General features: G+C 37.9%; 1 protein-coding gene across 12 annotated transcripts in view; it reads left to right on the plus strand.

Moving 5' to 3' along the window:
* The window catches only part of LOC145674313 (uncharacterized), a 192,517-nt gene that overhangs the window by 147,235 nt on the left and 32,236 nt on the right, over nt 1-13,046 (plus strand). For 7 of the 12 annotated variants that reach the window (XR_014128893.1, XM_081744185.1, XM_081744187.1 and 4 more), the window contains one exon: nt 408-523. The exons of the other annotated variants lie outside the window; for them this stretch is intronic. Coding sequence is in view for 6 of the 7 variants with exons in the window: in XM_081744185.1 (XP_081600311.1) it covers nt 408-480 (73 nt within the window). In the remaining variant the exon portion in view is untranslated. The remainder of the gene's footprint in view (nt 1-407; nt 524-13,046) is intronic. 12 annotated transcript variants of the gene reach the window in all.

Genomic DNA, 13,046 nt, shown 5'->3' on the forward strand with positions numbered 1-13,046 from the left:
GTAAAGATTTTGTCAACACGAGGAATATTCAACCTTTTTTGTAATTATTCTTAACTACTCTAATATCTGCCCATATGGATAAAGATCTTACAGCTTCTGTTGTTACGTAACATGTTTTTTCAACATTACCGTCTAGATTGTCTTCATCTAAACTTAACTTGTTTAAAAGTAGATTTTTTTTTTTTTTTTTAATGAACACATCATGTGTGATGTATTTGCAGCACTTACAGCTTATTGCATCATCAACGCATCATCTTAAAGAATCATTCACTCATTTTCACGTGCTATCTTATGCTTCAAGGTGCTTTTATCTGAATAATATCAAGATTGATTTAATCACTTCTTAAGATCTTCTCAAAAAATACAGAGAAAACTAAGTTAATGTCTGTCGGTTCTTTCTTTCACAGATTCTTCACAATTTTGCAAGATTTTTCAGTATGCTCTCACTTCGGCAAAAGCCACTTCTCTTTAGAAGACTGACTGCTCTCTTGTAAATTGGTGATTAAAATTGGAAACATAACAGGTTCGTAACTTCGTTTACAGTTCATCGTAATTTAAGTAAAAATAATTCAAGTTAGTGCCTCAGGACATATTGGGATAACACAATTTGTAACCCAGTACAAGCTACCCTGACACATTTTCTTTAGTTATCAGTCAAATGAAGAGTTTTCACAAATAGACACTAGGTTTCTTTGCAGCTTCGTACCTGACGATAAACAAAACTTTAAATTGAGCAGGATTCAAATCGACAAACACGAAAGATAACCTATGTTTATCCTCAAAACATGCTAAAGTACACTTAAATGAAAAAAAAAAAGTATCAATGAGACAAGGTAAATTCTGCATGATAAATGTATATGATCAGAGTATGAAGAATTATAAACTTACCTTGGAAAGCTCTCGAATACCCTAGTAATAATAAGTGATAATGAGTAAGACTAAATCCTTTAGTCTGCTAGAACGGAGAGGGAAATCAACAGAGTGCTTACGCAAACAGAGGAGCAGGCATTTGAGAACCTGTGGGAGGGTACACGTAACACGGTGACCGCGCTCACACTAAAGACAGTGTGGAACACACTGTACTTAAAAGATCATGATTATGTATCATATATGATGTTTCAAAGATTGCGGTAAAGAAACTAGCAACATAACTTGCACATAAAATTGAACATAAACACATTACTACTCTCATACCTTTCCTTACAAGAATTTTATATCTCTTGTCCATGACATGGTCCACCAGTGCAACATCGTAGTCGATGTGTGCCTGGAGACGAAGAGCAACGTTGTCACAAGGAGCTTGACAGACCCGTACTTGTATCCTGTGGAACTCATCAATGATAGCTTCCGGTAGTTCAACCAATTTGCGTATGTGATGTTGTGTTGCGTTTGTTCTTTAAAATACTCCATAAAAAAAGTCAGGTGGCGCAAATCGGGAGATCGAGCTGGCCAATCCACAGACCCACGTCGACCGATGCAGCGGTTCGTTTAGCTACTCTTGCACTGGTATAACACTAACGGTTCTAAGTCTAGTGACCGTTATTCCCATTCTCAGGTTACACAGTGTTGCCATATTGAAACGTTTCGTCCAGAATTACAAATATAATTGTCAGTCAGACTTCATATACATAATTATGGGCCACATTGTACATCGGGATAATATATCCCAGTCTCGTTGAGCTGGGGCAGGTGGCGTGCTCCTGCAATTCCGTGAATGCGAGATAGTGTGGTGGGGAATGACCTTTACTACACTGGATTCAGGCTCAAGTTTTGGTTGGGAGTGTACCTTGATTTAAATCAGTCCTTTATAACCGCGGTGTTTCATAAGGACGTAAAGAAATAACAACTTAAAAAAAAGATCTTGGATAACTCCAGCACTTTTGTTAATCTATCTTACGAGTTCCGCAGGATATCAACCATCACCTGGTGTATCATCTGAAAGTGATGATCACCCTAGTGTCCCTAAGAATCCAATCTGCCAGTTAGGGTAATGAATATTACCAATCAAGTCATGCTGTTTGAATCGGTGTATCCTCTAATTGGTACATCTTTCATCGCCACCGGATATTAATGACGATGTCCTCCGGTGTAGGAGGTAGAATATTGATGTCAAAATCAAACCCTGTCTTTATTTAAGGAGTTCACAGGTGCTTTCTGATTCGCATTTGATTCCCACCTTAATCACAGTTTTGTACTCATTAAATTTTCAGTGAATTTTAACTTAAGAGGATTAAGATAAAATTTGGCGATTTCTGTCATTTCTAGTATAATACTAAGTTATACCTTATTTACCAATTTTATGTTCACTGTAGGAACGATGCGTTATCTCAACGTCAGGCATTTACATATTGGTTTTAAACTAAGTGTGTTGCTTCAGTCTTTTGTTAACAGAGGCGCTAGTAATCTGCGTGAATACTTCTCTTATTATGCACTAAGCTTCTTCTGTCCATTTCCAAAGATATTTCATTGCAACAGTTGTATTTATAATGTTTGTCAAGAAAGGCTGACCTGAATCCATAGAAAACCTTAGCCAATGAACAACATACTTTCCTCATTTCCGTTATTTCAACTGAATATTTGCTATTAATACCGTATTCGAATCGTTTTTTTTGTGTATACACCAGCCTGTAGAATAGTCATGAGTATTACATATTATCTGAGTATCAGGAAACTTTGTGTCCTCAAGACACTGAAACATTTTCTTTGAAGAGAAACTTTCAGAAAATCCAGAAAGTATCAGAATTTGAATGAATTTTTCTTCCAGTTATGTGCCATTTGTTGTTCCCTTTGAGCATGTGTAATTTTCACTGAACTACCAGCATTTTACTTGAAACATTCGTGGTATGCATTTGATATGCATGTAGTGACAGTAGGATATTACTTAAAATAATTACTAGTCGTACTGTATTGTAGTTAATGAGACTCATATTATTAGAGCATAACTGTTAAAATCTCAGCAGACATGAGATTGTACTGAATTGAAAGTTAATTAATGTTTACCATTGTATATATAGATTTGTTCCTTATACTTTTATGTAGTTTTGACTTTATGCAAAGTGACTTTTAGTTTTATGTATGTTCATTGAATGTTCATATAAACAACGAATATTGTATATTATTTTCTCCTATGATATATGACGTTAAGCAAGGTTACCAAATGTATGTAATACGAGAAAAGTATCAAGTTGTATTACGAGGGTAGTTCTTCACACATTTAAAATTTAAATACGAAGGCCATCTCCACCCAATGCATTGTTGACTCCCTACTTTTTAACCAGTGAGTACCAGAGTCGAAATGGGTATGTAGAGAACCAGTAGGCTCTGTAGATCACGAAAATGCTGGTTTCGATGTCGCAAAGTGAGGTCTGTTTGAATAGGGGTCGAAAAACCGATCGACGGTCCCGACAGTGTTGTAGACACTTCTCGGGTCACCGTGCGCCACTGGAGAGACTTCCGATTGAGATCTTTGGGTCTGTCTTCATCTCTTGGCTCTGCTGCGTAATTCTATGCCGCACATTACCCATGAAACCATAGACATCCAGCAGGATCCTCACAAGAAGTAACGAGAACCAGCACAAAATCACGGATTGTTTACTTGTGGAGGCGCGTATCTCTGACCGACGGGCTCCTCGGGCATTGTGGGTATGGAGACAGTGAGAACATACGCTATAGTTTCCGAATATGCAAATGCTGCTGTCACATTTTAAGCTGTTCCAGTGCCAGAGCTCAAAACAGCCAGACAGTGCTGATCGTTCTCCGCCATTTCAACCTATGCGGCAGTTAAATTTTGTTTGGTATCAGTTGAAACCCATTCTTGGGCTTAGTGGTGATATCCAGCACGCCCGTAGCTAGAAGTGTGTTATTGGGGCACAGTCACTTTTCTCCCCTGACACACGCACACACAAACCAAGCTCAGCTGACCTATGGATCGAAATAGCCGAGAGCGATCAGCAGTGTCTGGCTGTTTTGAGCCCTGGCACTAGAACAACTTCAAATGCGACAGGGGTTTGCATGTTCGGAAACCAGCGTATCTTTCCGTTATCCCCATATCCACAATGCCCGAGGGGCCCATCGGTCACCAAAATACGCGTCCCCACAAGTAAACAGTTCGTGCCTTTGTGCCGGTTTTCGTCACTTTCTGTGAGGATCCTGCTGGATCTCTGGGGTTTCATTGGTAATGTGCGGCATAGTATTGTAGGGTCAGGAGATGAGGATAAACCCAAAGATTTCCACCGGAAGGCTCTCCAGTAGCGCGTGGTAACTCGAAAAGTAACCACAACACAGGACCATCGATCGGTTTTCTCGACTTCTGTTCAAATACACCGCACTTCGCGACATGGAGACCAACGTATTCGTGACCTACAGAGCCTACCGGCTCTCTATGTACCCATATTGATTCAGGTACTCACCGGTCAAGAAACTAGAGAGCCACTGGAGATGCCTCTAGTTTTCTGGTTTGTAGTAGAAATGCAAATGGAGGAAAATTAGAGTTGTCGACAATGTATTTAAAACACAAACACTGGATTGTTCAGAATGAGCACAATGTCAGTAGACACTCATTTATATTTAAAAAAAATAAAAAATAAAAATAAATAAATAAATAAAAATATATGTCCAGGCAGTTGCTTTCCGGTAGAACGATGTTGTAGCTTTGCTAAGAGGATATAAACGTCCTGTCAGTAGAACAGAAATATTCTACGTTGCGATTATAATCGGTATATTATTATTATTATTATTTTCGAATGCATTTATTAGCTACAACATTTTAATATACACAATAAGAAACATTACATTACGGTTTTTAAAATACAATGTTACGAATGTTTATGCAAAGAGTATGAATTACATTTCATTATACTTACTTATAAAGTACATTCACTCACGTGTTCTATAACGGACCTCACTTCAAAGATAATAACGACGGAACAATGCCATTAAATTGTACTAATCAGATTTTTGCGAGAGTTTATGTAATTCTACTATATGGAAACTCAATTCATTCCACTGGCAGTACGAGAAACCATTCATATTTGCAGTTTTTGAGTGTATTACTCGTGGAACGCTATGTTCTTCTTATAGGACGCTTGGACATTTTATCATTAAACCTAGGTCAACATTTTTAAATTTGGAGATTATGTGACATACAAGATTAAAGTTTTCCATAAATTCATTACTGTTTATATTCTGTAACACGTTTGAGTTCCTGTGAGAGAGACTGGTAGAACAATTTCACATGAGTACAGAAATGTTTCGACACAACCGTGGGCAGAATTTAATTCGGAAATCATTGGTAGAATGCTCGTCAAATTGGTATCATGCATTTAAGAATGTTTTGATTATGTTTTAATCTTGAGTATTGATCGAAATATCACACCATTTGTTAAAATATCATATTAAAGAATATCTCTACGAATGCAAATAATACCTTTTCAGTATTAATAATTAAAAAAAAAATGTTTCGTAACAACTTTATGATGATGATTTTACTTTATATAATTATTTTGTTTTTTTTAGATATTACTAAGGTCAGAGTATAGTTGCAGTTAATTTTAAAAGACAAAAAGTGAAATAAGTGGAAAATAAACTATTTAATTTTAAAATACGATCCTCCGGATGTGTGTTTGAGAACTGGATACTAAATAGGACAGCGAGGGAGCAGTTGGAGGCTCCTATATTTGGTAACCTTGCTTTGAAATGAATCTTTAATTTTCATCAGCGTTTTTTACATTACGGTACCATTCTTTCATCTACTCACTCACACACATTAAAAGAACGTAATAATGGATTTTGTTATACTACCACAGGACGCACTTAATCTTTTCAAAATAATATGTATACCTTTAGTAATATAACAAAGAATGTATTCATGTGTATGCAGTCTTCTGTATAGTTAAAATATGCAAGTTTAAAATGGAAAAGTATTTATTGTTAGAAATTACATATGACATACTTGAGCAGAATCTCTTATTACATGAAATCATTATAGAGATGAAAGTAAATTATGTTGTGTCAGTCTTAATGTACACTATTTTTTGATATTGTACTGCTAGATAGATTTTATATAAATTATTTTGTGCATTTTTAGGAGTAATAATAATAAATGAAACTTTTTCTAAATCCTGAGTTCATTTGTTATCTTATAGAGTGCTCCGCAGAGGGAAGTGAAAATGGTAACAAGGAATCTTTTGTTCGTGTCCATTTTGTAGATGAAAGGAATAGTTCATAAGCATTAAGTAGACTTTATAGATAACTGCTAGCTTTTGAAACAATGTTTTAAACTCATTTTTCTACCAAAGGATATTTTAAGTCCAACAAACAGAATAAAAGTTGTTTTCGTACTGTATTGTGCAGGAAAATTTACGGAGAAATTGAAATTTAAAATAATAGTACTACTAATGCATGTGTAAAGAAAATAGTGGTAGAGCATGAATAATGGTTTCCCAGCGAACACAACTTTTTTTAATGTGGCCGATCTTGAAACAAAAATATACTCTCAAAAGTTGAATTTACAAGGACGCTCTTACTAAAGTGAAATTTACTCAAATTTAGAAACAGGATAGCATTTCTAAAAAAGTAAATAAACTCTTGAAATGTACTATGTATTGTCACCTACATCTCTTGTTGCACTGTAAGTGGGGAAGTTATCGGACATAGGTTAACCATTTTCTGACAACCTTAAAATTATACTTCAGCTACCATCCGCATTTCTGTCGTCACTGAAAAAGAAAGAACATGATATATATATTGACACGATACATACCTTGTCGTGGTTTCCCTAGGATGAATGGAAACTACCAATTTCATTAACTAAGGAAACGACGATTTATTTACAAACAATAGAAACGCGAAGTAACACTAGTCCAACTGGACTTCACTTAAAAAAAGAAAAGAAAAAACTTGTGTTCAGCACTTAAAAAATATAATTCTTATTTATCGATATATCAGATTTGACTCAGTTCGTGTGCGACATATGATCATTGTCGTATCTTTTTCTGATTCCTCGTTGTGTTCAAATGGAGGGCTCAAAATTGAAAACTTCTCAAAATATCATCTCTGTGATTTACGGTTCCCGAGATATGGCTCTTAAATCGCCCAAAATCCGAACTTTTTTGGACAATATCTGGGGAACGGTTGCTAGTTGGCCAGTGGCCACCAATTACTATTTGGTACCAACATGTTGATCATTCTCTTAGATATTGATCAACGCCAATATGATCTCTCTATGACTTACATTTCCCGAGATATGGCTCCCGAAATCTCCCGAAATCGCAACTTGTTTGGCGAATATCTTGGGAACGGTAAGTGTGACGCGAAATATGCCATCACTTTCTCAGATAGTTTTTGATGCTCTATCGAGTGCAGGGTTCAAAATTGAAAAAATCACAAATAACAGACACACACACAGACATAGGGAATTCAGTAACAAACTTTCTTCTAAGTTCGTTGATATGTAAGTAACCATAATTTCAATACTGGTAGATAGATATACAAATATTTTGATTATTGATACGCAAATTTGCTAGGGTGTTTACTGTTTAGTTGACTGAAGATCATAATTTTAGTGCCAAAAAAAAAAAAAAAAAAGTTTAGGCTTACTATACATCCGGAATTAGCCCGAAGAGTTCGAGATTAACTAATGTTCGGAGTTTTTGGGTTAGTCAATAGAAGGCTAAGAAATTTCGCTCTGTTTGATCAAGCAGTCGGCTACGATGGTCTGCCGCTAGAATGTTGAAGTAAATGACAGATAACACAGAACAGTCACAACTTGAAACTGACATTTTTAATCAGAAAATGATTTAGAAAATAATTATAGTAATTGTAATATATATATATATTTGGTCTAGGAATTAATTCGTGCGGGTGGACAAGAGATGGCGCAACGAACGGAGCGTCCCACAGTTCCGTGTATCCACACATGTGTTGCAAACCCCTGTCATCGCGTATCGTTCGTAGTATAGGGCAGTGGATTAAAGCGTCAACAACACCAGTTTGTAGTTAAGTGAACATGGCGCAATTTGTGCCTGATAAAGTGTTTTTGCGGGGTGTCCTGCTGCATTACTTTAACATGCAGAAAAGTGCGACTGAAAGTCATCGTATTTTGGTGGAAGTGTATGGTGACCATGCTTTAGCTGAGTGAACGTGTCAGAAGTGGTTTGCACGGTTTAGAAGTGGTGATTTCGGCTTGGCAGACCAAGAGCGAGCTGGACAGCCAAAAAAAATTTCAAGACGAAGAATTGACAGCATTGCTCGAGCAGGATTCGTGTCAAACGCAGGAACAACTTGCAGCAGCATTAGGCGTTGATCAAACAACAGTCTCCAAACGCTTGAAAGCCATGGGAATGATTCAAAAGATGTCACATTGGGTTCCACATGAATTGAAAGACAGAGACGTTGAAAGACGAAAAACCATTTGCGAATTGCTGCTTCAACGACAGAGCAGAAAGGGGTTTCTGCATCGAATTATTACGGGTGATGAGAAGTGGATCCATTACGAGAACCCTAAACGAAAAAAGGCCTGGGTGAAACCAGGTGAACCAGGTCCATCACAACCAAAACGAGATATTCACTGTGCAAAGGTTATGCTGTGCATATGGTGGGATATGAAAGGTGTGGTGTACTATGAGCTGCTGCAACCGGGTGAAACTATGAATGGAGAACGTTATCGACGACAATTAATGCGTTTGAAGCAAGCTCTGGCCAGAACACGACCAGAATGGGAGAACATACATGATAAACTTATTGTTCAACATGATAACGCTCGCCCACATGTCGCAAAACCGGTCAAAACCTATTTAGAAAATGTCGGATGGGAAGTTTTACCCCACCCGCCGTATTCACCAGACGTTGCTCCTTCGGACTACTACTTGTTCGATTGCATGAACAACGATTTGATTGGACAGCGGTTTACTTCTTCAGAAGATATCGAAACATGGGTCTCTGCCTGGATCGCTTCCAAGGATGAGGACTTCTTTCGCCACGGAATCCGTACATTGCCTGACAGATGGGCGAAAGTGGTGGCTAGCGGGACAATATTTTTCTTAAGGTATTTATGTATTTTATGTTTGTACTACAGCTTCAATGTGTGCGTACCAACCGCACGAATTAATTCCTAGACCAAATATATATATATATAGAAAAGAAAATGAGTAAAATCATATTTGCGATTTAAAATGAGCCTTTCTTTTTTTCTACTTCTCAAACGTCTCCCCCGCAGCTCTAAATGTCTGGGATTGGTGTCCGGAAATCATGGTAAGCCTACCCAAGTTACATGATTTCCTTGTCTAAAGTTTGTGAACTACATATTCATGCATGAGTTGATCCAATAGATAAGAATGCAGTAATAATAGGGACGATAGGAGGATCAATAATAGTATTTATATATACGAGGTGTGACACATATACACACACACACAAAACGAGACTGGTCCAATAAATCATCGTACTTATAGAATCAGTTCTCTGTGACATTATCACATTCAAAGTAGTCCCCTTCTGCATTCGGTGCTGCCATTGCTGGTAACAGTTCTGGAATGAGGTTTTTGGAAGACCCTTCAGGATATTCTCCGTTTTTGCCTGAACCTCTTCAACTGAAGTGAAATGGGTTCCCTTTAAGCAAGATTTAACTGTAGGAAATAAAAAAAAGTCGCATAGAGCCAAATCAGGTGAATAAAGAGGATGCCCCATCACAAAAATGTTTTTGCTGGTCAGAAACTACTACTGAACAGTAAGGGCCGTGTTGCATTGTCCTGGTGCAACAGCCATCCATCACTCCACAACTGTCGCCTTTTTTCCTAATTTTTCCACGAAGTCTTTTTAGCTTCAATGAAGTAGTTTTGATTAACAGTCTGACCACTGGGAACTCACTCAATCATTACAATTCCATTAATGTCGAAGAAGACAATTAACCTTGCCTTGAATTTTGATTTTGACATGCGTGCTTTTTGGGTCTTGGGAATCCTGGAGACTTCCACTGCATCTATTGGCGCTTACTTTCTGGATCATAGGTAAAAATCCATGTCTCATCACGTGTTAGAACAAATTCCACAAGAAACTTGTTGATTCGCTGTCGTTTTCGGTTTTTACATTAGACATTTTTCTGGCAGAATGCAGTTGCACGTGTTCACTCAATGACGCAGTACTCCGTACTGGCGTGTAAGTCGAAACTGGCCGCATGGATAGCGGAGGTGTGTGGGATGACGTCAGCAAAATAGTTATTGCCAATTCTACTCTGTTTTCAAGCTACAATCTTAGACTCTCTCTCTCTCTCTCTCTCTCTCTCTCTCTTTTGTGTGTGTGTGTGTGTGTTACACCTCGTATGTATCCAAAATTTTAACGGATCTATACATTTCATTCCCGTACATGCCGAAAAGCGAATTTTTGGAGTATGTCCTTCCGTTCGTTCTGGTGTAAATTCGTGCATTCGCCTCTAGGTCGTACCGTTCAACGTATCGAGACCAAATTTTAAACTTAAAATTTTATAAGATTCTCTAATGGTGGTTTTCGAATTTTCCCCCTACCTTTATAAATAAGGGTAGTTTGCTGAATGATGAAAATAAAAATTTATGAATTAGTCGAAAACGGCTCTAGAAACAATCGAAAAACTTTTCTCTGCTAGAGTTGTTTGCTTTCCCAGGATCGTTTCACTGATGTTTTAAATTACATACTGTGCTCTTTGAAATTTTTTGAATGTTCCATGGGTGCCTTCCGAGTTTTCCCTATCTCTTCTTTTCTTTCGTGTTTTTATTTCCAGCCGGTAGTGATTTATGATCATAGGACGATTTAAGTTTATTCCGTAAACGGTGCTCCAAACGTGAAACTTTTATGCAAAAGTATCTTTTTTTCATGACATTTTTAATTATGTAAAAATTTGTATACTTTGTTATCTGGAGAACCCCGTGCACCCTGTGGAATAAACAGAGCTCCATGTTTGATGTCCCTGTCATTTTTCTGTCTCACTTTGTGTGTCATCCTTTTATCTTAAACCGTTTCTGGTTTGTAAATGGTATACGTTTTATTTGGAACACCTAACATTACACTTTGGCGCAAGAGATTTCTCCCTTAAGAATTAGCAAGGGGTAGTTTGGTTTGGGGATTATATTTATCTTTTTTTTTTCCTTTTTGGGGGTTGTTTTCAAGAACGACCCAGGCGATTTTGTTCATATTTCATAAACACATACAAGGTCCATTCAATAAATAACTGGAAAAGTTGTATAAAAATACAAAACTTCGATAATGTTTGTGCTTCTTTATCAGATGGGCATGGCCTGCCTGCCTCGCAAACGGAATGCTGGGAATCAGTGAAACAAGATGGCTGCACCCTTTTTGGTTTGCAGCAACATGGGAGCAGCGGAGTGTCCTTATATTTCTGTTAGCTGAACGGTGGAAACCAATCGAAATTCGCCATCGGATGGCAGTGTAATATAGTGAAAGTTGTTTGAGTCGAACACAAGTGTAATACGCGTGTTTTCTCGCATCAAGTCTCGCAATGTTGTTCTCCGTGACAACACAGACAGAGCGTCCTGGTCGTGGCAAACCTTCAACACTTGTTACACCCCGTTTAAACTTATCTGTCCACTGGTATACTTGTGGGGGGCCGCGGTGGCTCAGTGGTAGAGCGTTCACCTCTGGTGTTTGGGGTCCCGGGTTCAAACACTGCTCCCGCCAAGTGAACTTTGTGGTGGGCAAACACCGTGTGCGTGGGTTTTCTCGGGGTTCTCCCGTTTCCTCCCACTTCCTTCATTCCACCATTTCATTCATCTCTCATCATCACCGTCTCCTTTAGCCTAACCGGCATAACCGTGGGACGTAAAACTCAAAAATTTCATTTCATTTCATTTCGTATACTTGTGTTATATCTATGCCACCTTGAAGAAGAAAATGTTCATCCATGACTCCGCCCCTCTCTAGACTTCTTTTTTCGAATCTTCATGAGAATAGAAACTGGGAACAACTTTTATTTTGTGGATGAAGTACTACAGTTGAGAACAATCATTGTTCGGGAGATTGGTTTACCAAAACTCCGTTATACAGGGTGGCTCAAAAGTAGGTATACACCCCTGCATTGATTTAGTATAACATTCTAGTTTATGGGTTTATATTCTTTGACTGTTCCGAGTTTACGGTATAAGTAAAAGGACGTTAAGAATAAATAGCAAAGAAACTAAGTCTACTTGATGGATAACAATGGTACTGTATACCTACTTTTGGGCCACTCTGTATATTTACTGTGTCCGTGTGACCTTTCGTCTGCAAGACAAAAACATCCCAATGATCACATTATAGATCACCACCAAATTTGTTCAGTATGTAGAGGATCAGAAGTTAAAAATAGAGTTCGATTACGTACACAATATAATAGAAGTAAACAGTTACCGCTTTTAACTTTGGCACTATAGAACAAATATGGTAACACATGTATACAGGGTGTTTCAAAACAACACCGACAACATTTGGGACGTGATTCCTGGCACCAAGATAAGACGAAAAATATAGACCAACTTGGATGCACAAATGCTTCCTTTCGGAGTTATAGGCTGCCGAAAATATGAAAAAAAATTAAAGGTCCGTAGCTCCAAAACTATGGGCCCTACCGTATTTGGGTGAAGACCACTTATGAACTAATATGTGGGCTATCCAAAAATCCATGTTTCAGAATCCTGCGGTAGTTCCGCAACAATTTTTATAGTGGGAGTTTGGCTACGGACATTTAATTTGTAGTACTCACCAACTTTTTGTCTATACTTTTTGGTTGGTCTATTCTTTTTTTCTTATCTTGGTGTCAGGAATCACCTCCCAAACATTGTCGGTGTTGTTTTGAAACACCCTGTATGCAGAAGCGGTTTGCTGGAATTGATTAAGCATTCTAAGAGTACATTTCATCTATATTCTTCACTCTATGCTAAAACCGGAAGCAGTAGAAGTCCACTACAACCTCCGGTTTCAGTTTTAGTCTCGGTTGAGACGAGCAGAAAAGTCTGTTGCGGACCCGCGCGAGCCGGAAATACATTGGTTCTTATCATTCTTGCCACACGAGCAGACTTTCCCGT

The sequence above is a fragment of the Thermobia domestica genome, chromosome 17, assembly GCF_964235325.1.
Source record: "Thermobia domestica chromosome 17, izTheDome1.hap1.1, whole genome shotgun sequence".
NCBI classification, from domain to species: Eukaryota; Metazoa; Arthropoda; class Insecta; order Zygentoma; family Lepismatidae; genus Thermobia; species Thermobia domestica.